This window comes from Molothrus aeneus, chromosome 24 (assembly GCF_037042795.1).
Source record: "Molothrus aeneus isolate 106 chromosome 24, BPBGC_Maene_1.0, whole genome shotgun sequence".
Lineage (NCBI taxonomy): Eukaryota > Metazoa > Chordata > Aves > Passeriformes > Icteridae > Molothrus > Molothrus aeneus.
Window position 1 is genome coordinate 1,122,810 of NC_089669.1, and position 23,351 is coordinate 1,146,160.

Sequence of the window (23,351 nt, forward strand, 5' to 3'; positions counted from 1 at the left end):
CCTCATTGATTCCCAGACCTGTTGCTCTTCCACCGACTGAACTCCCCCTTCCCCCTCCACATCCATCACCGTGGCTTTAGGTAAAGGAATTGTCTTTTAGCCTGCTCTGGGAGCAGTGAAATATTTGCTTGGCAAGTGCCCCTGTGCCAGGAGCTGCAGCTCTCCAGGGATAATTTGTTGTGCATTCCCCTGCCCTGTAACCCCCCAAGGCTTCAGTCCTGTGCAAACTGCTTTGCTTTGGGCTGAATTTTCTGGATGCTGAGGGAGGGGGAGGCCGACAGGAGCTGCCCAGATGATTTAGGAGAGGTTGGATGGGAGTGAGGGCTGAGAAAAACAGGGGAGCCCATCAGTCCTGGAGCCTGAGCAGGGCTGTAAATACCGATGGTGTCCTGAAGAGAACTGAGAAAACATGATAAAAAATGCACGAGGCGTGGATAAAAGGCTCTGCAGTCATCAAGAGGGGAAAAAAATGAACTGATTAAATTTTTAACTACTTTATCTGCTAGTTGAACAGCCAGTTAGCTGGACACAATCTCAGCAAACTTTGGACACTGGCACAGGGAGAAGGGCTCGGCTGGATCCCAACCAGAGGTGTCCAAAATCCTCTCTCCCCTGGGCCCCTCCACCTGCTCATGGGCTGGGACAGAGAGGGAGCTGGGATGGGCACAGGAGCCCCTGGAGAGGAAGGGCTGTACCCCTGGGCTGTGTGCACAGCTCCTCCTCCATCCTCCCAAAATTCCCGAGCTCAATTAGGAATAATTAAGAAATTCCACTAAAAACTTGTCAGCTCTCATTAACGGTACCCGGCTGCCAGGGAGGATGTGTTAATTACCACGGATTGCCCAAAAAGCCGAGCCCAGGCAGGTGGGGCAGCCTGCTGGGCTCCTGCTGCCCGCACATTTGTCAGCCCTGCTGGGGCTCACCTGCTGCTGGCCCCAGAGCCTCCCCCAGCCCCCAGGGATGTCTGTCCCGACCCAAAATAAACGCGGGCAGCTCAGGGCAGAAGCCTGCGAGGTGAGGAATCCTTGGAGAATAAACTTGGCGGGAGGAAGGGCTGGTGTGAGCAGGGGGTCACTGGGTTTGTTTTTCCTGCGTGAGTAATGTCGCAGACACTGCTCGTGTGGTTGTTCCTCTCAAGCGCTGCCTGCCTTTGCCTGTTTGCAGTTTGTTTGTTTTGCTTTGGTTTTTCTTTGTATTAGGGCTGTTTCTTCCCCTGCCAGTCACAGCCACAGGGTTCCCACGTGTTTGCTTCGGCATTTGCTTCCCTTTCCAAATCCTCCCCTTCCACAGACCCATTGTTTCATTTCCATTCCAGCCACCACAGTCCTGAGGTATTTCTAGAATTTCCCTTACGTGCACATTCACGGGCACAGAGCCTCAGCTCCCCAGGGCTGTGGGGTCTGCAAAGGGACCTGGGACACCCCCAGGAGCTCTGATGTCCCTCCAGATTTGGTGCCACCACCCCTGCTCCATCCTGAGGGAAGCTGAGCCCATGGACTCCCAGAATTTTTTGGGGTTGGAAAGGACCTTAAAGCTCCACTGGAAGTGGACAGGGACACCTCCCACGCTGTCCAGAGCCTCATCCACCTCTGTGGGTGATGCTGATGTCCAAGGCTGGGTTTGGAAGGCTGCAGGATTTCCTGCCTGGATGGACAGACAGACAGACCCAGGTCCTCCTTACCAGCAGTAAAAGGAGAGAGCCGTGTTCCCAGGGGGGAAAAGGCCTTGAAGGAGAGATCTGAAACATCACACTCAGTGCTCAGTGATGAGATTTAGAAGCAAATTTGGATTCTTTTTCCCCTTTAAAGTTCCCCTTGTCCCCCATGCCCGTGCTCCTGGAATAGTTTGTGTCCCCAGCAGAGGAGTTTGGGGGTACTGAGCCAGCGAGGCCGGGAATTGCTCACATCAGGCACCAACAGAAAGGAAACATAACTCACAATATGCTGAGGGGACCTCTGAAATTGCACAAATTATTCTATTTTATACTTTAATTAGTTCAAATTAGCAGTGGGAATAGATGCATAAAATGATCCAGCGAAGGGTGAAATGGAAAAAGGGCTGCGGCGTGGAGGATCGCTGTATTGTGGTGGGGTTTGTGCACTCAGTGTGCAGGAGCTGCTCCTGCTGGATCCCTCCAGCCCCTGGGAGGACTGCCTCACCCCTGGAAGTGCTTCCCTCATCCCTGCCAGTGTCCCAGGCCAGGCTGGACAGGGTTTGGAGTACCCTGGGACACTGGAAGGTGGCATGGTGGCACTGGGAGGTGACCCCAGGGCAGAGGCGGCACTGGAGGAGGTTTAAGCTCCTTTCCAGCCCAAACCATTCCTGGGTCTGACTCTGCCAAGTTCAAGCTCTGTCCTGTAGTGCTTTCTTTGGGTCAGGCTTTGCCTGGGCTCCTCAAAAGCCTGGGACAATGTGGCACTTTGCTGGTGGCTGTGTGGGCTGGGGGAGCAGCTGAGAGCCCCCCCAGGATTGCCCTCTCCAGGCTTCCAGCCCCTGCTTGGACTCAGTCTGAGGCTCAAAGGGGCAGAAAGATTTAAGAGAGTTCAAATCCACCCTGACTCTTAAAGCCTTTGCCTTTTTCTCCTTTTTTCCCCTGAAGGTTCTGAAAAATGCCCCCAGATGAGGTGGAACTTGAGTCAAGCTCCTGCAGGCTCCAGATAGGTTGAAAATTATGGATGTGCCCCAGGGAAAGTGGCTGGAATGGCCTTGCAAGCTGGGACTAAATATAAAAGTTTTAAGGCTGGTTGTAAAGCAGAAAAAAAACAACTTTTTGTGAGGTTTGCTCTTGCTCTCCCTCCTCCTCCTCCTCTGGAAAAATATTTCCCATTATAACTTTGCTGTGGCAAAAAATGTTGATATTTTCTGGAGGGAGGTACAGAGATTTCTCAGGGATGTTCCTGGAGAGCACATTCAGCATCCCAAATGGAAATCCTGAGCCCTGGGGCAGATCCTGCCTTTCTAAACCAGAACCCCTCTGGCCTTGGGTGTCCCTCCAGCCCCATCCCTGTGCTGTTCTGAGGAGCCACTTGATAACTGTGGCCTTTCTGCCTGATGCTGGGGAGGGGAGGGAGCTCCATCAATAATCCTGTATTTATTTGAGCAGCGAGCAGGAATGTGCCTGGCAGACTAAACACTGCCTGCTCCCCCTGCCCCAGCCCTGCCCAGGGCCCTGCCAAGAGTGCTGGGGGCCAGACAGAGAGGGGGAGCAGCAGTCCCGGCCTGGAGCTTTCTGTGTGGGTGTTAAAGAAATTATTTTTATTGTAATCAAGCCTGGAACGTGCTGCTCACACAGGGGGATTGTTGTTTTCCCTCTTTATTTTCCCTCTGCCTTTTCCACCGGTTTCTCTGCAGCAGCCCCCACCAGGCTGTGAATGTTTGGCTCTCCGCTCCCAGATTTGGGAGATGGGGCAGTAATATTGGGTTTTAGATCAGGATTGAAGCGTAGAGATGCTGTGTGACCTGTCCTGAGGCACACAGGAAATCTGGGAAAGCCTCCAGACCCTCAGGCCCACAGCCATTCCTCACTTCGCTCCTGCCCAGGCTGATGCTCCAACGAGGACAAGGAGGGAAGAGAAGGCCCTGGGTGGGGTTTGCAGTGCCAGGTTGTTTATAAAGACCCATAAATCCAGGCATCAGCTTCCCAACTGCAACTATTCCCGTGCACTCCTTGGAGTGAGCCTTTAGAATGGGTAAATGCCCATGAAAAGTTGATCCCAGTTTCACCAGTGTTGGTGCTCCCTTTCAAACTGCTGGGCAGGGGCAGCACGGGGGCCTGCAGGGCCTGCAGAGCCCACCCTGGCCTGGCAAGGCTCCAGAGATGCCTTCAAATAGCTGAATTCAAAGAGCCTTTAGGAATCCCATCCCAGCAGCGGAGGAATCGGGAGGTTTGGGGAGGGAGGGGGCACAAAAAGGAGCCCCAGGCACTGAGGGGCTCTCAGCTGCTGAGGTGGCTGGCGGAGGTGGGATGAGATGAGCTTTAAAGTCCTTTCCAAGGCAAACCATTCCAGGATTCGCTGATTCTAAGGCTCTCAGAGGCAGGGTGCTGCCTTTTGCTTTGTTAGTGAGGCCCTTAAGGACCCTGCCCCGGCCTCCAGAGCCACATCAAAACCAAACTGGCCAAAATCCCTGGAGATGGAGGGCAGGATTTGGTCGGGGGTTGCTGCCTGGCTGTCTCTGGAGCTGAGGGGAGCAATTTTCCCCAATCTGTTGGAGTGAGAACAGCACTCAGCACTGGGATCAGGGACTTCTCCTTTGCCTCCTGCCTTATGTTTGGGCTTTTCCTCATCCATTTAAGTGACTCACAACTGTCAGTGCCTTGGGTGCTATTAACACCTCACTAAGAACTACATCTAAGTATTTTTATTTTCATTTTCTTCGGGAAGGAAGCAGGGCAAGGCCAGGGTTTAACAATAACTCCTCCCTGTGTGGCTGGGCCTTGGAGCAGACAGCGCTGCCCACAAAAACAATTCGCTCAAAAACCCATCCAGAAAAGAGCTGACCACACTTTTATTTGGAGAAGCTGTGCCAGAAACAGCATTCCCGTGCCTGCAGAGAGGAGGGGGCAGGCTCCAGGCACTCAAAAACAAGCTGGGTTTTTCCATTTTAGGCCTCTGCGTGGTCCTGGCTGGTGGCCTGGGCTCCAGCTCGTCCCTGGCACCTCGTCCAAGCAGGGTGCTGGAGGAAATCTTGGATTTGTAGGAAAAATCTCCCTGAGAGGCAGCACCAGGGGGGTGGGATTGGGTTTAGGCTTTGTTTGGGGGATGGAGCCATCCAGAACAGCCATAACCCACCCAAAATGGACCTGAGCCCTCATTTCCAAGGGAAAAAGGGGATGACAGAATTCCCCGAGCTGGGAGGCACCCACAGGAATCACTGAGCCCTGGCTCTGCTCAGGACACCCCAAAACCCCACCCTGTGCCTGAGAGCAGTGTCCAAATGCTGAGTTTTGGTTGGTTTAGGGGTATTTTAAGCCACCAGCAGGATTCTGAAGCTGTAGCACCAGTGTGGGGTTTTGTGTGGGGTCTGTGTGGGGTTTCTGTGGGTTTTTGTGTGGGGTTTGTGTGGGGTTTTGTGTGGGGCCTGTGAAGGGGTTTGCATGGGGTTTGTGTGGATTTGTGTGGGTTTTGTGAGGTTTGGGTTTTGTGTGGGGGATTTTGTGTGGGGTTTATGTGGTTTTGCGTGGGTCTGTGTGGGGTTTGTGTGAGTTTCTGTGGGGTTTGTGTGGGGTTTGTGGGTTTCTGTGTGGGGTTTCTGTGTGGGGTTTCTGAGGTCACCCCGATTTCAGCAGTGTCACAGCACTGGAGGATGGAGACAGAGGCACAGGAGGCTCCCGTGAGCTGCCCGTGGTTATTGTCTTTGGGTGCAGGGCAGCACGGGCAGGCTCCAGGCTGGGCTGTGTAAATCTCGTTAGAAAGCCATTCCCAGCTAATGAAACCCTGGGAGAGAGGGATTTGGCTCCCCAGCCCTCAGCTGGAATAAATCCATCTCCAGTTGTGTGTGGGCTGCTCTGCCCTCTCCCCCAGCACAGGGGCAGCAGCACTTGGTGTATCAGCACCTCCATAATGTCAGGTGATAATTATCTGCTCTTATTTAAAAAAAATAAAAATAAAAATAAAAATAAAAACTGCCACGAAAAGCCTCACCTGGCCTTTAATCCTTGTGCAGGAAGCAGCCATGTAAATAATTCTGCCTCCCCTGCAGCCCGCTGGGCTCTGGGTATTAATGCCAGGGGCCAGAGCTGCTGGGGAAAGCTGGTGAGAGGAGGGATTTGGGATAAATGCACCTCAGCTCTGCTGTTTGTGTAGCTGGGATGTGCCTGCCCCAGCCACGGGTCCCACTGGGGTCATGTTTGTTTGGCTGTGCCTTTATTGCTCTAAGTGTGAATTTAGCAGCTCCTACCGGGTGAAATACGATGGTCTCTGTGCTCCATGGCCAGGCTGGGCTTTGCCGAGGTTCTGAGCGCAGCTGCTGCAATATTTGGGTTTATTAACACCCAGCCAAGGCAGACACACAGCCCTGGGGCTCAGCTGCTGGACCTGTGTCCGGATTTGTCCCTTTTCTGCAGGTTTGGGGTGATTTGGGCACCCGGGGCTGGCTGCCATCCCCATCCCTGCAGAGATCCAGGATCCCTTCTGTCCTGGTGCTGGGCCTTCTCCTCCCTGCAGGCACTGAGGCAGGGATTGCTCTGCCCTCTGCTTTTTCTTGATTTATCTGCTTTCTCCACACCCATCTTGCCTTTCTCACCTATATTTATCCACATATCCGTGTATCTATCTCTCTAGATATTTATCCAGCAACTGAGATGCAAATCCAGCAGTGCAGAGGCGGCCAGGCCCATGTGGGACAGCACAGGCTGCTGGAAATATTTCCATAGCTTTGCATTCCCTTTCCCCCTGCCTGTCCCAAAGAACACAGGGGTATCCTCTGCATGTAATGAAGTCTCTGAAGGGTTGAACAATATTTCTTTTCTGCCTCTAACTAATCTTTTTAAATGCTTGACAGCCTCATGTTCTGTAATTTAATGCATTTTATTTAGAAAATAACATTTAGTGCCACTTTGGATTTCCAATTATTCTTCAATCGGACTTTGAGGGCCTGATGTCTTTGTCACTTGGATGTGTGCAAGAGATGGCAACATCAGAGCAGACAACAGCAAATTATTTCCACTACTGATTACTAGGCTGGGGAGGAAAATATACAGGGACAAATTTAGTCTCGGCATAAATGTATGAAAATGAGTTAAAGCATGGCAGCAGCAGCGGCTTTGTGGCTGGTGGGGATAGGCAGAGCCAGCCTGGCTCACCCTGCACCCTCCTGCAGCACCAGGGGACCTTTGGGAGGAAGGAAAGCCTCCAAGGAATGGGAGCTGCAGTGTCCCAGCTGGATCTGTCTGTGGTGCTCAGTGTGGGCTTTCAGGGCTTTGCTGACGCCTCCTGTGCAGGAGGAAAAGCCTCCCCACTAAACTCATCAGAAACCTCCAAATTACTGTGGCCAAGGGAGGAGCTGCCTGCTCCAACCTCGTGGGTGCCCCTCGTGCTCAGAGGGGACTCAGGGGTTTGATCTGGAGCTGTCAGGGCAGGTTTAGGTTGGATTTTAGGGAAGGGCTCTTTCCCAGAGAGTGCTGGCACTGCCCAGGCTCCCCAGGGAATGGGCACAGCCCCAAGGCTGCCAGATCTCCAGGAATGTTTGGACAATGCGATGCCCAGGGTGGGATTTGGGGTGTCTGTGCAGGACAGGGCTTGGAATTGATCCTTGTGGGACCCTTCAGCTCAGGCTGGTCCAGGATTTTCTGATCCTTTTCCTGCCTGTACAAAGTGAGGCTCCCCCTGCCCTGCCTGCACTGGAGTTCCACAGCCTGGGGATCCAGAGAGAAGCAGGATGTCCCTGTTGGTCTAAATCTGCTCTTGGAGTCCAAACCATCTCTCCAGGGCTCCTCTTTAGCCTTGAGACAAGTCTGGCACCTTATCACAGGCTGAGGTGCCCAAGGTCACCGTGGGCAGGGCCAGCCCAGCTCTGTCTTCCCTATGGGAAAAGCAAAATGCCTACAAGGCATTGCAGAGCAGTAAATTGGGAGAACTCAATGAACTTTCCAGCCTCCAAGGCAAACAAAGTGTTAAAATTCAGCCCAAAGTGACTTGGTGTGCACAGGGAGGAGGGAGAACACCTCCGAGTGATCAAACCGTGTGTGCTGACCGCTCTCAGTGCTCCCTGCGTTTGCTGTGGCCCTGAAGCTCGGCTGTGCTGTCTCCTGAGATGTTTCCTTGGTCTCACTGATGTGTCCATGTCCTACACCCAGCCACGCCGGGCTCCTTCTGTGGGGAAAAAGGCTTAGAGCTCATTCTCCTGCAGAACCCAGGAGTTTGGGATATGCTTAGGACAGCTCGTTCCTCACACTGCCCGTCAGGTTCCTAAATTATTTTTGACAGCCGTGTGTAATGATATACAAATGGGAAAGTGATGGAGTAGCAGAAAATTGACTGGCAAGGACAGCATGATGGAGTTGGAGAGCAATCCTGCTAAAAAGCCGTGGAGACTGCGGAGTGTTCCTGGAGCAAACACCAAGCAGGGCCCTGGCCAGGCTGTGGAAGCAGCAGTGATACCACTCTGTGACCTTTAAAGCTGCTGAGGACACTCAAATGCTTTGGATTTTCAAGGCTCTGTAAAATGACATGAACCTGCCATGCCTGGGATGTTCCTCCCAGGTCTGTGCAGTGTTTGAACAGTTTCAAGAGCCCTGAATGGTTCAGAAATGAAGAATTGAGCGTTGTGTTCCTGCCCTGTGTGCAGCAGGCCTTTGTGGCTGTGGAGAAGGTTTGAGCAGGCTCTGTACTGGCATTGCTACAGAGCTCACTTGGCAAGGCAGCATCCCGTGGGATGTGGGCTCTGAGGGATGGACCCTGCAGCTCTGCCAGCCAGGATTCATGGAATCCTAGGGTATGGAAGGCACCCACAAGGACCATCCACTCCAAATCCTGCTCAGACACCCCAAAATCCCACCCTGGGCATCCCTGGGGGTGTTGTCCAAATGCTCCTGGAGCTCTGGCAGCCTCGGGGAGCCTGGGCAGTGCCCAGCACCGGTCACCCACTCTGGGATGTGGGAAGCTGTGCTGGAAAAGCAGAGGGAAATGGGCACTGAAGGAGCCAGAGGGGCTGGGAGGCATCATTTGGTGCCCAGCCCCTTCTGTGGGCAGCGCTGCAGCTCAGTAATCCTGCCAGGCACACGCGGGATGCAGGGCACAGCGAGGCTGGGCCATTGGAGCCGTGCCCGCGTGTGCCAAGAAAACAAACAGAAAGGGCCAGTCAAAGCTTTTCAGTGTCACTGACACCCTGGGACGTGCCAGAGCCGGCAACAAAGGCGGCATTGAGGCACAGCACGGCCTGGGAGGCTGCTGGGAGTGGGCAGATGCGGTGCTGTGCCCGCCCTGTGCCCACCCTGTGCCCACCCTGTGCCCACGCTGTGCCTACGGCCACTCGGACACGGTGGGTGGCAGGACACAGCCTGGGCCAGCCCTTCAGCAAGGAGGGCAAACAAAATGTGGCCTCCATGTCCCCCTGTGTGCCAAGGGTGGCACTGAGGGGGCTCTGCAGGGACAGCAGAACATTCCTGCTCCTGCCAGGCACAAGGCAAAGGCAGCTCCGAGGTGAGGTGGCAGGGGATGGGTGGCTTTGGGACACTGGGATGGACAGGGGCACTGCCACCCGTGCTGTGCCCCACTGCAGTGCCCTGCCTTGCCCATGAGCTCGGGTGATGTTCCCTTGCTGCGGGCCCCATAGCAGTGGGGCTCTGCTATGATGTGTGAGCACACGGTGACGGTTCCAGCAGGGCTGCAGCTGCCCTGGCACTCCAGGCACACCAGGACACACAGACCCTGCGCTGGGGACAGCCAGGGTGACCCGGCCCTGTGGCTGTGGCTGCTTTGCTCCAACTCAGGAAAGCAAGGGTTAAGCTCAGGGCCCCTCTGGAGAGAGGGAAATAACCCCAGGGACCCCGGGGTCCCTCGCTGTGCTCCAGCTGCCTCCGTGCATGTGCTGCTCATTTTTCATCCTGAGCACAGCTGCTGCCAGCAGAGCTGTCCTGCCCCTGCTCCTGCCAGTTTTATGAGCAGAGAATAAAGAGGGGGAGCACACAAAGCACCGAGGTTCATCTGCCAATTGTCAGGCTGCCGGGGCAGCAGGGACCCAGCCGTGGCGGGCACCTTTTCATGAGCAGCGCTCTCTATTCATCCCCCACAAGCTGCTCTCATTTTTGAGGAGGGGACCTGCTGCTGCTGCTGCTGCTGCTCGGGGTTTTATCGTGTTTTGGCCCTGATTAGCTGGGTGGGATGGGAGGAGCTGCCTTCCCTGGGATCTCTCCCGGGGTGCAGAGATCGATGCCAGGGCTGGCAGAGCCCCAGGGCTGCCCCTCTTCCTTCAGCTGGGTAATTAGGAGCTCTGGAGAGGGGGAACAGAGGTCACACGTGCAGTGGGACCATTAACCCCGTCCCTTGCCAGCCACCCTGCAGAGAAATGCCCTGGGAGCAGCTGCTGCAGCGCTGGCTCCCAGCAGGGAGGGAGGCAGCTGAGGCAGGGCAGAGCCCCTGCCAGGGGCACTCACCCCGCTGGGAGGTTGGCAGCTGACAGACACCGTGCCAGGGACCAGGACTGGTCCAGAAGTGGAGGTTTCATGGTTTCACATGGCAGAAAGAGCCACCCTCGTGGGTCCCTGTCCCTGTCCCTGCCAGAGGCAGAAGACAGGAGGTTTGCAGCTGACAAACACCGTGCCAGGGACCAGGACTGGTCCAGAAGTGGAGGTTTCATGGTTTCACATGGCAAAAGGAGCCACCCTCGTGGGTCCCTGTCCCTGCTCCTGCCAGAGGCAGAAGACAGGAGGTTTGCAGCTGACAGACACTGTGTCAGGTGTTTGGTCCAGAAGTGGAGGTTTCATGGTTTCACATGGCAGAAAGAGCCACCCTCGTGGGTCCCTGTCCCTGTCCCTGTCCCTGCCAGAGGCAGAAGACAGGAGGTTTGCAGCTGACAAACACCGTGCCAGGGACCAGGACTGGTCCAGAAGTGGTGGTTTCATGTCTTTCACATGGCAGAAAGAGCCACCCTCGTGGGTCCCTGTCCCTGCCCCCTGCCAGAGGCAGAGGACAGACAGAGCAGGTCATGGATCCACCGGCCCTTCTCCTGGTTTCTGGCATTCCCACGTTGTCATTGATCCCTGCCCGCCTGCTCAATGCCCCGTCCCCCTCAATGCCCCATTCCCCCTCGTTCCCAGCCTCCCTGGCAGCTGAGGGCTCCCAGTCCCCACAGAAGCTGGTTAATTCTGTCCTCTCCAATCCCTTGCAAGCCCAGAGCTTTTCCTGGAGCTGCTCTGTAGGTAGGCTCAGCACAGGCTGCAGGATCCCCCTGGCAGTCTGTTGGGTCTGCTGCTGCACTGACGCCAGGGATATTTATGGAAATACATGCAGAAGCTCCTCAGTCTCCGATGGAGCAGAAATAGTTTCATGGCATTATTTGCCCAAAATGCCACCGTTCTGAGTGCTGGATCCAGGCACTGAGAGGCTGATGTCAAAGTAGCTGCTTACAGCAGGAGCTGAGGTGGCTGCCAGGGACAAATGCCTTGGTGTGACAGCCCTGGGAGCATTAATGCAGCAATTCTGGGGTTTGTGTGGGGGCTCTGAGCTTGTATCAGCCCTGGGAGCAGTAATGCAGCAATTCTGGGGTCTCTATGAAGGCTCTGAGCTTGTATCAGCCCTGGGAGCAGTAATGCAGCAATTCTGGGGTCTCTATGAAGGCTCTGAGCTCGTATCAGCCCTGGGATCATTAATGCAGCAATTCTGGGGTCTCTATGAAGGCTCTGAGCTCGTATCAGCCCTGCCTCCCACCAGAGCAGCGCCACAGCCCCAGAGCTGCTCTTTGATTCCACATCTCCCATGCAGCAGAACAGCAGCCCAAGGAAAAGCAGGTAAAGATCAGAGCTAAACCCTTTACCCGACCTTTTCTGGCTACAAAACCCATCCCAGCTCTCATTTCCCACAACGGGAGGCCCTGGCTTGGTGCTCCCGCTTTCCCAGGGGCGCTTCCAAGCCGCGGGCAGCCGTGTTTGCTCTGGGCTGTTTAAAGAGCTCGCTTGTGGTGGCACTGCAAATGAAGTCATGTCCCGAGGGCCGGGGAGGTTGTGGGGAGGGTTTGATGGGGGAAAACCGCCGTGTTGAGACTCGTGACCCAGGCAAACCCTAATTGTGTGTTTAGCACAGCCCAGGCTGGAGCTGTTTCCTTTGCCTCGGTCTTGGCACGCTGCCCTTGGCTGGGATCGCTCAGCCTGTGGTTGGGGCTGGTCAGGAGTCACCCCAGTCCTTAGGAAAGGAATGTTACAGGGCTGTTGTGTAAACCCACTGCTGCCTGAGCAGGCCTTGTTTTCAGTGTAAATCTGCTGCAGGGAACGCTTTAACCTTCATCGTATTTTTTTTTTTTTTTTATTATTTCATTAAGTAAGATTTATACAGGTAGAGTATTGGAAAGGTCATCTGTCCCTTGAGCTGTGGGAAGAGCTCTGAGCATTTCTCCCTCCCCACTTGGCTGTTATACCCCTGGTTTCAGCTGGGAAAGCACCAGGCCTGGGTTTTGTTGTCTTCTGGGGGGTGAATTTACCCCTGCCCGGTACACAGAGCCCCCTCCTGCCCCATTCCCACCCTCAGTGGATCCTCCAGCAGCAGCACCCTGGCCTTTCCCCAGGGGATTGCATCCCAGCTGGGGGGAAGCAGGGGGTTATTCCCCTCCTCTCCCTCAGGAAATTTGGCATGTTGGATCTGCAGCAAGGACTCAGGATCTCTGGATGCTTTGCTGCTCCTGTACCCCTGAATTGAAATATTTTATGTCTTTCTTGTTTACTGTGTGTGATGAGGCTGAGTGAGGGTTTTTTTGCAGATATTTAAGATCCTCCAGCAGCAAGACATCAGTGGTTTGCCAGCCAGGGTGTGCTTTAGTGCTCTGCTTATCCCACAGCTCTGAGCATCCCCCAGGACACTCCAGCCAGGCATGGAGCTTCACAGGCCGAGGCAGCAGAGCTGGGAGGGAGCTTTTGCAGCTTTTCTAGCAGCAACCTGTTCTCCAGAGCTTTTCTGAACCCTGAGAACAGATGGCTGGGCTGGAGGCTGAGATGCAAGGACCAGGGACTCGTGTTGACATTACCTTTACCAGAGTGCCTTTCATCATTAGCATGTAAATGCCAGCAAACACCCAGGAATTATCCATCTATGATCTCTTCATCAGAAGAGGCCTCTGATCAGGTTAATCTCACTTTCCCAGCGTGGAAAGGAGGATGCTGAGCAGCTGTACCCACCAGCAAGTGGAAGCAGAGTGAATTTCTGAGAGGGGAGGATGCTGTGAGCACCAGGTTTGAAGTGGCTGCCAGTGATTGCTCTGCCTCTTGCACAGCACTGCCAGGGCTGGAATGGCAGAGCTGATGGTGCTGATTGAGCCTGATGGGGCTGCTCCAGGGGCAGCTGCCCTGGAACGCCCTGGCTGGGTGCCGAGCAGCCCAGCTCTCCTGTGTGTCGCAGGCATCTCTTATGGAAAATCCTTTCCTTGGGATTGTTCCTCCTGAGAAGCTGAGAGGCCTCAGGAACAAAATGTAACCAATGGTTATCTGCTGCTGTGGAATGCAACAGGTGCATCTGGGATTGGGCTCATGTGGTTGTTTCTAATTTATGGCCAATCACAGCCCAGCTGGCTCAGACAGAGAGTCTGAGCCACAAACCTTTGTTATCATTCCTTCCTATTCTATTCTTAGCCAGCCTTCTGATGAAACCTTTTCTTCTATTCTTTTAGTACAGTTTTAATGTGATATACATCATAAAATAATAAATCAGCCTTCTGAACCATGGAGTCAGATCCTGGTCTCTTCCCCCATCCAAGAACCCTGTGAGCACGGGCACACCCGTGGGCAGGAGGGAAGCTCCCAGCCCGCTGCATTTCCATCCTCTCACTGATCTCCTCTCCCTCCTGAGAAGCAGAAGAAGCCAAAGCAGGCGTGGGGGAGGGTGGAGGAAATGTGTTTTAACAGTAAATACGGCCTTGTTATTTATCAATGCAGAGTAATTGAAGTAATTTCATGTCGGTTTTAAATGCAGCACCCAGGGATCTAATCTATCTGTCTAATATTAATGGGGAATATTTGCTTGCCTCATTCATTCATTACTGTTTTCATTAAGACTCTAGTCCCATTTAGGAGTCTGTTTGTCATTTTAAACTCTTCTGTTTTATCTTAGCCTGCCACTATCCTGTTTAACAAGTGAAGTGAATCCGTGAGTTGCAGGCTGGCAGCCTGGGGGAAGGGGCTCTGCTGTCTGGCGTGTGCTGTTCCTGGGGAGCCAGGAGAAACAGACTGCAGGCACTCACAGGCAGCAGGCCCAGCATCCACAGCCGGGAGATGCAGGGTTCCACAGCAGAGCTGGGGGGCTGAGCTCCCAGCATGGCCATCCCTGCTGGGACACGGCTCTGGAGGCTCCAAGCCAGCCCAGGAGGCTGCTCGGAGCAGGGATGGGGTTGATGAGTGCTCAGGGTGCTGCCAGCTGGGTGCTCTGGCTCCTCACAAGGTGTGTTCCCCTCTAAGGCATCCCCACCTTCAGGGGATCACAGAATGGTTTGGGTTAGAGGGGACCTTAAATCCACTCAGTGCCACCCCTGCCATGGCAGGGACACCTTCCCCTGTCCCAGGTGCTCCCAGCCCCATCCAGCCCGGCCTTGGGCACTGCCAGGGATCCTGGGGCAGCCTCAGCTGCTCTGGGCACCTGTGCCAGGGCTGCCCACCCTGCCAGAACAGAATCTCCTCCCACTGCCCGCTGCCAGGGGCTTTGCCCCTGCCCCTGTCCTGGAGCTGGGAGGAGCCCAGGGAGCATCACCTGCAGGGCTGGGCGGGCACCAGGGCTGGAGGCTCCAGGCCTAATTAGAGACCCGAGGAAGGGGAGCATTGTGCTGTTAACGACTCTCTGGCAAAATGCTCTGAGTAAAACAGTGATTTTTCTAAGCACAGCCCAGTTGTGAGCGCTCGTTGAACACCCAATTACTTTGGTTACGACTCCAGAATTATTCCAAATTCTATTTTTGCTGTTTTCTCACCAAACAGAGAGGGGAAGAAGCGCACACTTTATAATTATTCACCTTAATTAATTTTCTGAGCTTCTGTTAAAACTTTTAAATGACTGCAGGGAGCACGCCAGGAGTTCCACGGCAGCCAGGCAAAGCAGGGGCTGTGAACTGATGCGAGATGAAAGTTTCCTGAGCTGGATTGATCCCCACCTGAGCCCCGAGATTCTGGAAGGCTGCCCCACTTTTATCCTGATTAATTAGCTCCCCTGAGGCCTGGGCTAATCAAAGGGCACTGCTCATCAGCTGGTGGCCATGGCAGGGTGGCATCAGAGGACGGTGCCAACACGTCAGGGAGCCACTTGTGATGGCAGCAGTGATGTCCTCTGGCAGGAGCACGGGGAGGGGCCCCTGGCTGCCCCAGGAACATCATCCTGGGATCCAGAGGGGACTCCCACAGCAGCAGGGAGGCTCTGTCACCCTGGCAGCTGAGGAGAGGGCAGCTCCTGCCTGGATCACCATCCTGGCTTCCAGGAGCTCCTTTGACCCTTTTTGTGCAGTCAGGAATGAAATTGCCACTCCCCTGAGGTGTGGTGGCTTTCCAGGCATCCAGGGACATGGATCCATCACAGCAGGGCCCTGTCCTTGTGGGGGAGACCTTTAGCATCCCATTCCTCGCTTTTGGCACCCTGTTCTTGTCAGAGAGGGGTTCTGTGGGTCAGTTCTGTAAGAAATGAAGTGGTTTAGGGTCCCAAAGGAGAAGGATCTGCTGAGGGTCCTGTCCATCCCTGCATGGGGACACTGAGCTGTCACCAGCGCCCCGGGGGCAGGAGCAGCTCAGAGGAGCCAGGCAGGAGTGGATGTGTGGCTGCACCTCATTATTCCATCCATGAATTTCGCTGCATTTGCCATTCCAGAAGCTCCTGTGAGTTCCTCAGCCAGGCCTGCACTCCAGATCTCCTTCCAGCGCTGCAGATGACAGAATTTCCTCCTGACTCGGTGTGGGCACAGCTCTGCCCAGCTCCGGGGGCAGCGGGCACGGCGAGGTGGGCACAGGGTGGCCGTGCCTGCCTGGCCCCACAGTGCCCAGGTGCAGATGGTGTGTGCGAGGCAGGAGGCAGAGCCGGGGCTGCCAGGGCACGTTGTGGCTGTCACCCAGAGCTGGCACTGCTGTGCCAGTCCGAGCAGGGGCCGGATGCCAGAGTGGCATCCCAAATGGGATGCCAAGGATCCCAAATGGGATGCAAATGGGATCCCAAAGGCTGAGCCTCCGGCCACAGCTGGGAGCCCAGCGAGGGTGAGGGACGGGACACCCGGAGCCTGTGCCAGGCAGGGGCACCTGCCCCCGTGCCCACCCTGCAGCCCCAGGGTGTCACTGTCACCTGCTGGGGCAGAGGAGGAGCTGCCAGACCGAGCAGCCCCTGCACAGTCTCGTGCTGGAGATGAAATCCCATTTCCCCTCCTGGACGAGGCTGTGCTGCTCCTGGGAGCTGAGAGCAGGCTGGGATCTCTGCCTGGCACTTTGTTATTCCAACAAACCCCGCTCAGATGTTCCATATTGATGTGATGATTAACTGGAGCCGTGGTAAACCACAGGGAAGTGTTTGTCTGCAGGAGCCCGTGTGCCAGAACACGAGGCTGCTCCGAGCCCTGCCGGGATGCTGGGCCGGATGGATGCAGAAAACTCTGGCTTGAGGACAATTTTCCTGCTCCAGCAAGCCTCACTTCGGGATATTTGCTGTTTTTTCAGCCTTTCTTGCTTCCCAGAGGAGGCTGTCCTTGCTTTCATCACCTCCCTCAGGAGCCTGGCACGCTGCACGGAGGGTCTGGGGGCGCCAAGGAGATGGGAATGTTTGCAGATCTGATCCCTCACTCCAGAGTGATCCAGTCCCTGTGCTCCAGCACAGCTTGTCCCCCTCAGATGTTAATGAGGTTCTTATAGCAGCAAAGCCAAGCCCAAGCAAAGGTTGCCTGGATCAGAGTTGAAGGGGCTCTCTCCGTGCATCTGCAGTGCTGTAATTAAATAATCCCCTCGTAGCCATGGCAACGTTGTCTCCCTGTCCTCTCCCACTCGCTGCTTCTCTGCCACAACTTCCCGGCCTTGATTTGGTTCTGACAGCCCGGGGGGGGCTCTGAGAGCCCCTCAGAGTGAGGTGTGGGGCAGCAGAGCTGCTCCTGCAGGAGCCCTGCAGCTGCCAGAGCACTGCCCCTGTGGCACAGGGATGGGTGCTGGAGCCATTCCCACCTTTGGGAGCTCCACGGCACCCCGGGGATGCTCCTCTGTTATTTGTGGTTAAAACTCCCCCTTTCCCCTCTCCTCTGTGTCCTGGCTCTGCCCCATGGGTGCATTTCCTGCATCCCACTCACTGCTGCTCCTTCCACACTCTCTGGGGTCTCCACCAGGCAGGAGCAGCAGTTTCCAGGCAGGGATTTCCACAGCCCAAGGCAGATTGCACCCACATGTCCTGCTCAGCAAAGCCACAGCGTTCCCACCCCTCCACACTGGGAATTTTCCTGGCAAAGGCAAAGCCCAGCAGGATATTCCACCTGCAGCAGGCACGGGAGGGAGGAGCAGTGGGAAGAGTCTGCCAGACTTTTTACAGCCTCTGGGAAAGTCTGACTTGATTTTCCCTGTCACCCTGACACATTAATGGCTGCAGCTGAGGCGTCCTCCTTGCTCCTTCCCACACTTTTTCACGTCTCCTGCCCCAGCACAAAGCAGAGTTTTTCTCATGAATAAAGGAAAGAATCAAATCTCATTGGAAAGTTCATCAACTTTGGGCTCCTGCTCAGTGAGTGATAGATGGCTTTAATTACACTGAACTAGTTGGCATCTCTACTCCACTCCCCAAAGTCATTAAAAATAGATTTTCTGTTTGAGCTCCAGCCCCCCGAGGGGTCTGTGGGCAGCCTGCTGTGGCTGTGGGATGCTCCAGGGGCTGTCTCCAGCCAGGGGAGGTCACAGGACTGGGCTGGCAGCACGCAAAAGCTGTGGAAACTTTGCTTTAGCCGTTTATTTAATTAATTTATTCATTTTATTTATTTATTTATTTGGAACTGGTTTCTTGTACTTATTTGCTCCGGGGACTGGCAGAGTTGGAGTTTGTGTGTTTTGGAGAGTCTGTATTGATTTTTTTCTTTCTGTAATTTATTTTATTTTGCTGGTGTTATGGGTCAGGCAGTCAGGGACGGTAATAATGAGGCTTTATCATTTAATGGTTGAGCAGCAGGTCCATTTTGGCAGGGAGAGCAGGAGGAGAGGTCACAGTTGGGCTGGGGGGAGCGGGGCTGTGCCCTCAGCAGCGAGGAGATCCCCCAGCAGTGCTGGATTCTCGGCCGCTGTCCTTCACACAGATGCTCCTCCAGAGACATTGTTCAAAACCTCGGTGTGGTTTTTAAAGAATTATCATGTGCAGCTTCCGAGCAGAAAAAGAAACGAAGCGCTCAACATCAAATCATCTCTAATGAACTCTTATTCACATAATTCCAACCCTCCGTTATTTATAGAGCGCAGCGAGAGCATCCAGCTCCTCACAAACATGAAACAAGCCCTGAGCTGCATGTAAATCACGGGGACAGATCCTGCCAAGCCTCCCTTTGTGGGTGTGAGCAGGGCATCTGCTGTGCTGGGGGATTTTGGGGCTGGGTCAGGGCTCAGCGTGCTGGGCTGATTTTAGGGGCAGCCCAGGCCCCCCCTGGGTGCATCCTGTGCCAGCTGGTGCCTCCCACAGGGAGATTTTTGGGTTGAAAAGCCCAGGTTTGCTGCTGGCTCTCCACCCAGGGGCAGCACTGGTCAGCACTGGTCTGTGCTGGGCGGTCACTGGGCTGGGCAGTGTCTGTAGGAATAGGATGGGCCATCCTGGGGGGCTGTTCTGTCACCAGGCCCCTGGGTTTGTTCCCACCCCATCTGGAAAGTGCTGTTTGCTCCTTACAAGGGAGAGGCAAGGCAGCAAAAAGCACATCCCCTGTGGCCACCCGAGTGCAGACCCTGCAAGGGCACCCCAGGCCCCTCTGCAGCCAGGAATCAAACCCCAACCCCTCATTTCCACCTCTGAAATTCTCCTCTCGGTTCCTGAAGCTCTTCCCATGCAGCAGGGGCTGCAGGCACTCCCAGCTCTGCCCCTGCCACCCTTCATTCCCAGGGTCCCAGCCCGAGCCCTCCCCACGGGCTCCACCTCGGCCAGAAAACTCCAACCCCGGGCGAGCTCTGTTTCAGGAAAAGCTGTTGAGTGGGGCTGAGGAAACAAGAAGAATAGCAGCCCTATTGGTGTCCAGCTCAGAGAGGAACTGGGTTCTCACTGTGTCAACAGCACTTGGCGTGACAGTGGCCGTTGTGTGGGGAGACACTGCTCCTTTCAGCGCGGCTGCTGGGAGCCGGGTGCTGTTGTGACGGACAGAGCCAGAGCCATCCAGCAGTTGTTTGAATTCCCAGCCAGTTGCAGGCATCGCTCCTGGGGCCCAGGAGCTGTGTGAGGCTGGGAGAGGATTATCTGCAGTGTTTGGTGGGGGAAATGGGAGTAGAATGGCAGAATCGCAGAATGGCCTGGGCTGGAAGGGAGCTCAGAAATCATCTGGGCACCTCCTGCTATCCTGGGTTGTGCAAAGGTCTGCCCAGCCTGGATTTGAACACCTCCAGGGGTAGGGAGTCCACAGGCTCTTGAGCAACCTGTTCCCGTGCCCCCCAACCTTACAGGAAGGGATTTCTCCTTGAGCAACCTGTTCCAGTGCCCCCCAACCTTACAGGAAGGGATTTCTCCTTGAGCAGCCTGTTCCCGTGCCCCCCAACCCTACAGGAAGGGATTTCTCCATATTTTGTACAGGGAACATTACAGGAGCTCGAGATGCAAACCTACCCCTGTTGCTGGAGGTGGCAAGGAATGGGTTGGAAAGGTTAAAGTGGTTCAAAATGCTGGAGGTGGCAAAGGATGTGTTGGAAAGGTTAAAGTGGTTAAAAAGGTTACAAATGTCTTTGCTGGAGCCAAGCAGTGACCTGTGGTTAAAGCCTGGTGTCATTTTGAAGCCTCTGGGCCTCTCAGTGCTGGTAAATAGGTCAGGACTGTGCTGCACCTCACCATCACCATCATTCCTCATGTGCTGTGAGTGGGAGAGGGGTTTACAGCATCCTCCTGTGCTCCCTTCTGTGGCATCCCTGCCTGGAAGGGACAGGGACCTCCAGTGGGTCAGGCCTGGGGGCCCAAGTGGCTGCTGCTGGAAGGGCTCGAGTGGCCCAAGCACTGAAACACCAACCCAGACCCAGCACAGCAGTGAAACACCAACCCAGACCCAGCACAGCAGTGAAACACCAGCCCAGACCCAGCAAAGCAGTGAAACACCAACCCAGACCCAGCACAGCAGTGAAACACCAACCCAGACCCAGCAAAGCAGTGAAACACCAACCCAGACCCAACAAGCTGCCACAATCCCTGTGATTCATCCCCTGCAGCAGCTCCCTGGGGAAGGGGGAGGCAGAAATTGTGAATCAGGGAGGAGAGGGCTCAGCTCCAGCCCAGAGGGGTCCGAGAGCTGGCAGCGCTGTGGGAGCCCAGCTGGGGCTGTCTGTGCCCAGGACTGACCCAGGGGATGGGTGACCTCACACCTCAGTCTCCAGTAATTCCTATTCTTGGATGTCGGAACGAATCCATTTCATTTCAGGCTTTGCCGTCGTGCCCGTGGCTCTGAGGGGCTCAGCGGGCCCTGGGGCTGCTCTGGCTGGCTTGGCAGAGCAGCCCTGAGCGTGTGTGTGTCCCTTGCAGGTGTCCAGGGTACCCGTGGAGTCCTGTGAGCAGTACACGACCTGCCAGGAGTGCCTGAGCTCGGGGGACCCGCACTGCGGCTGGTGCTCCCTGCACCACATGTGAGTCCAGCCTCGGCTGTTCCCTGGTGACAAGAGCGGCTCTCAGAGCCTCCCAGAGCCTCCCACACAAAACAAGTCAGGCTGAAGTTCCTCAAGTCCATTTTTCCTCCCCTTTGGACATTCCCTGCATTGCAGCTCAGATGCCGCTGGAGATCCCTGAGCTCCCGGGAGAGGTGAAGGGAAATCAGCTCCTGCTTCAGGGGCAGGGTGATGTGGATGGAAAACCAGACGGGAAAATGATGGAAAACCAGGATTTGAACTGGTGGGAATGGAGGCCTGCTGGTTTGCACACCCCTCCTGCTGGTTTGCACCCTCCTGCTCTTTGCCCAAATCCCAATAATGTGGAATTTTTAAAGGCAACAGCAGATGTGATCCTGTGAGTGGGGCTTTGCTCCCAGCGAGGTTTCAGCAGCAGAGCAGAGCACAGGGCCCCTTTAAATCCCCAAAAGGGAATTTTCAATCCTGCAGGGGAGGTCAGGGGGTCCCAGCTCCAGCTGCTCCAGGGGGACCCAGCAGAGGGGCTGGGAGCTGCCACAAAGGTCTGAGGGTGCTTTTCCCCAGGGGAGCTCCAGGAAACCCTCTCTGCATTCAGGAGGTGTCTGTGCCCTTCCTTTCTCTGGCCTGCCATAAAAACCAGCACTTCCTAAGGCGGAAGGGAGCGCACGGGGCAGAGGAGCTGGGGGAGGAGGGGACAGGAACCCCCCGGCCCCGTGCCAGCTGCTGGGCAGCCCTGAGCGCCTGGCCAGGGGGGAGGCAGGGCTCAGGGGCCCGCACTGCAGCTCTTGGCCCCTTGCCTGAGGAGCAGGTGCTGGGGGAGCTGCAGGCTCCTCCACAAACCCGGCCTGGATCCGGGGCTGGGGGCACAGCAGCTCCCCACTGTGGGTCTGGGTGCTGGGGAGGGCCAGGAGAGGCAGCTCAGCCCCTGAGCATCCCACAGGCTCCTCTCAGGGACGGGCTGGGGGTGCCAGCAGGGCTCTGGGCATCCCACACCAGCAGCCTGGGCACTCTCAGCATCCCTTGGGGGTTTTTAGGATTTTTCCTTTCCAAGCGAGCCCCTACAGCAGAGCCACCCTTGGTGCAGCCTTGCCCCAGAGGCCTCACTGCCCCAGCTCCTCTGTCAGAAGGGAATTATTTCCATCCCTGTGTGGCCCCTGGGCCGGGGCTGCTGCAGCAGGAGCAGGGCTGGGGGCTCTGGTGCTGCTCCTGCAGCAGCTCCTCTGCAAGGATCAGCGAGCACTCCCCTCATGCTAATGAGCTGAGTCTTCACAAGCCACCTGGGAGGCAGGTAAAGGTTGTTATCTTCATTTTGCAGAGACAAAACCCTCGATGACAAGAGGAGAGAAAAGTGTCGTTTCCTCTGCCCTTTTGGCCATGACATTTCAGCATCAGCCTATTCCCAACAAGGGCTCTTCCCCTGGTGGGATTTCTCAACCCTCCCTCCAAGCATCAGCACTTTGGAGCAGTGATCATTTTTTAGCTTTATTTTTTTAAGCTGTAAATAATTGTGTTTATCTTGCTGTTCCTCGAAGCCTCTGTCATCTTCGTTTGGAGGCCCCAAGTGCTGGAGTGCTTGTATTTAATTTGTCACCTCTCCCCTTTCATTCTCACATGTTCCTGCTTCCAGCTGCTCCGTGGAAGGTGCTGGGCCAGGGGTGATGCTCCCGCTGTGTTTGGGGATGGCTGAAAGGCTGAGGGGTGGAGCAGGAGGTGGTTTGTTCATCCTCTGCATGGACAGAGGGATCCTTTGCTCTCTGGGAGCTGTCAGAGGCCTCCAGGAGATTGTTACAGGGTCTCTCCAGCCCAGTGGGATGTGAAGCCTGCAAGACTTCCCCGTGCTGCTCTCTGCAAGTGTGTTATTGTCTCCAAGCCTATTTATCTCTGTTGGGGCTGTTGCCATAAATAGGATGATAAAAAAGAGCCATTCCAGCGAGTCAATGAGATAAAGGCTCCAGTCAAGAGCTCACTTTAGGGCTATCTTAGAGATTCACTTAAACCTCGATATTTCTTCCTTTGGCACCATTCATATTTAGCTCCTTTGTGCTCCAAAGGAAAAGGTACAAAAGGGAGAGGGTGAGGAGAGCAGCCCCAGCGTTTGTTGGGGATCAGGGGGGTGGTTTGGAAAGGGAAAGTGGAAACTTCTCTTCATCTAAAGCAAACTCCCACTGTTCCACAGAATCCCACAACGCTCGGGTTCAAAGGGACCTTAAAGGCAAATCTGCCACCTGCAGCCATGGAGGAGGGCGGGAAGGGAAGGATTTTCCCCAGATGACAGAAAGCAGGGAATCCTGGAGGGCTGCCAGCACCACAGCGTGCCCTTGGTTCCCAGTGGGTGCTCTGCTGCATTTCCCCCTGCTCCAAGAGCACCTGCAGCAAGAGCAGGGACGAGGAGCTGTGCTGGAGCACGTGGAACACCCGGAGGAGCACTCCAGGCACCTTGGCATGCTCAGAGGCTCCTGCTGCTGGGAATGGGCAGGGGCTGGGAGCTGCAGGATGGCAGCAGCCAAGCCCTGCTGGCAGCAGCTGGAGCTCCCACTCCTGCCCGGGGCTCCCCCCAGCTCCAGCAGGAGATGATTAGGTGTGGTTTTAATTGGGACAGAGGCACCATCCTGTCCCTGCCTGTTACAGCTTTCTGCTTTAGCTGGTGTGCAGATGAGTCCATGGCTCACCCCACGCCCCAGCACATGGACTGGCAGCTCTGGATTGTGTCCCAGCGCAGGAATTACTCATGGGATACTCGGGCTTTGTGGTTTTGCTGATCACTGAATATTTTCCAGCGCCCTTTGGTCCTAACCTGGTGCCCAACACCTGCTCCCTGTGCAGGGCATCACCGGGTCCTGCTGTGGAATATCTCCCTGGGGGTTTGGGGTGTTTTCAGTGCCCTGGGGGATGTTTTTGGGGCTCTGGGGATATTTTCAGTGCCCTGGGGGAT

At 55.4% G+C, this 23,351-nt stretch overlaps 1 protein-coding gene across 1 annotated transcript in view; it reads left to right on the forward strand.

Annotated features, from left to right (window-relative positions):
- PLXNA2 (plexin A2) overlaps positions 1 to 23,351 on the forward strand; it is a 143,213-nt gene that overhangs the window by 56,147 nt on the left and 63,715 nt on the right. Inside the window, exon 5 of the mRNA XM_066565353.1 lies at positions 20,322 to 20,422. Within this exon, the coding sequence (XP_066421450.1) occupies positions 20,322 to 20,422 (101 nt within the window). The remainder of the gene's footprint in view (positions 1 to 20,321; positions 20,423 to 23,351) is intronic.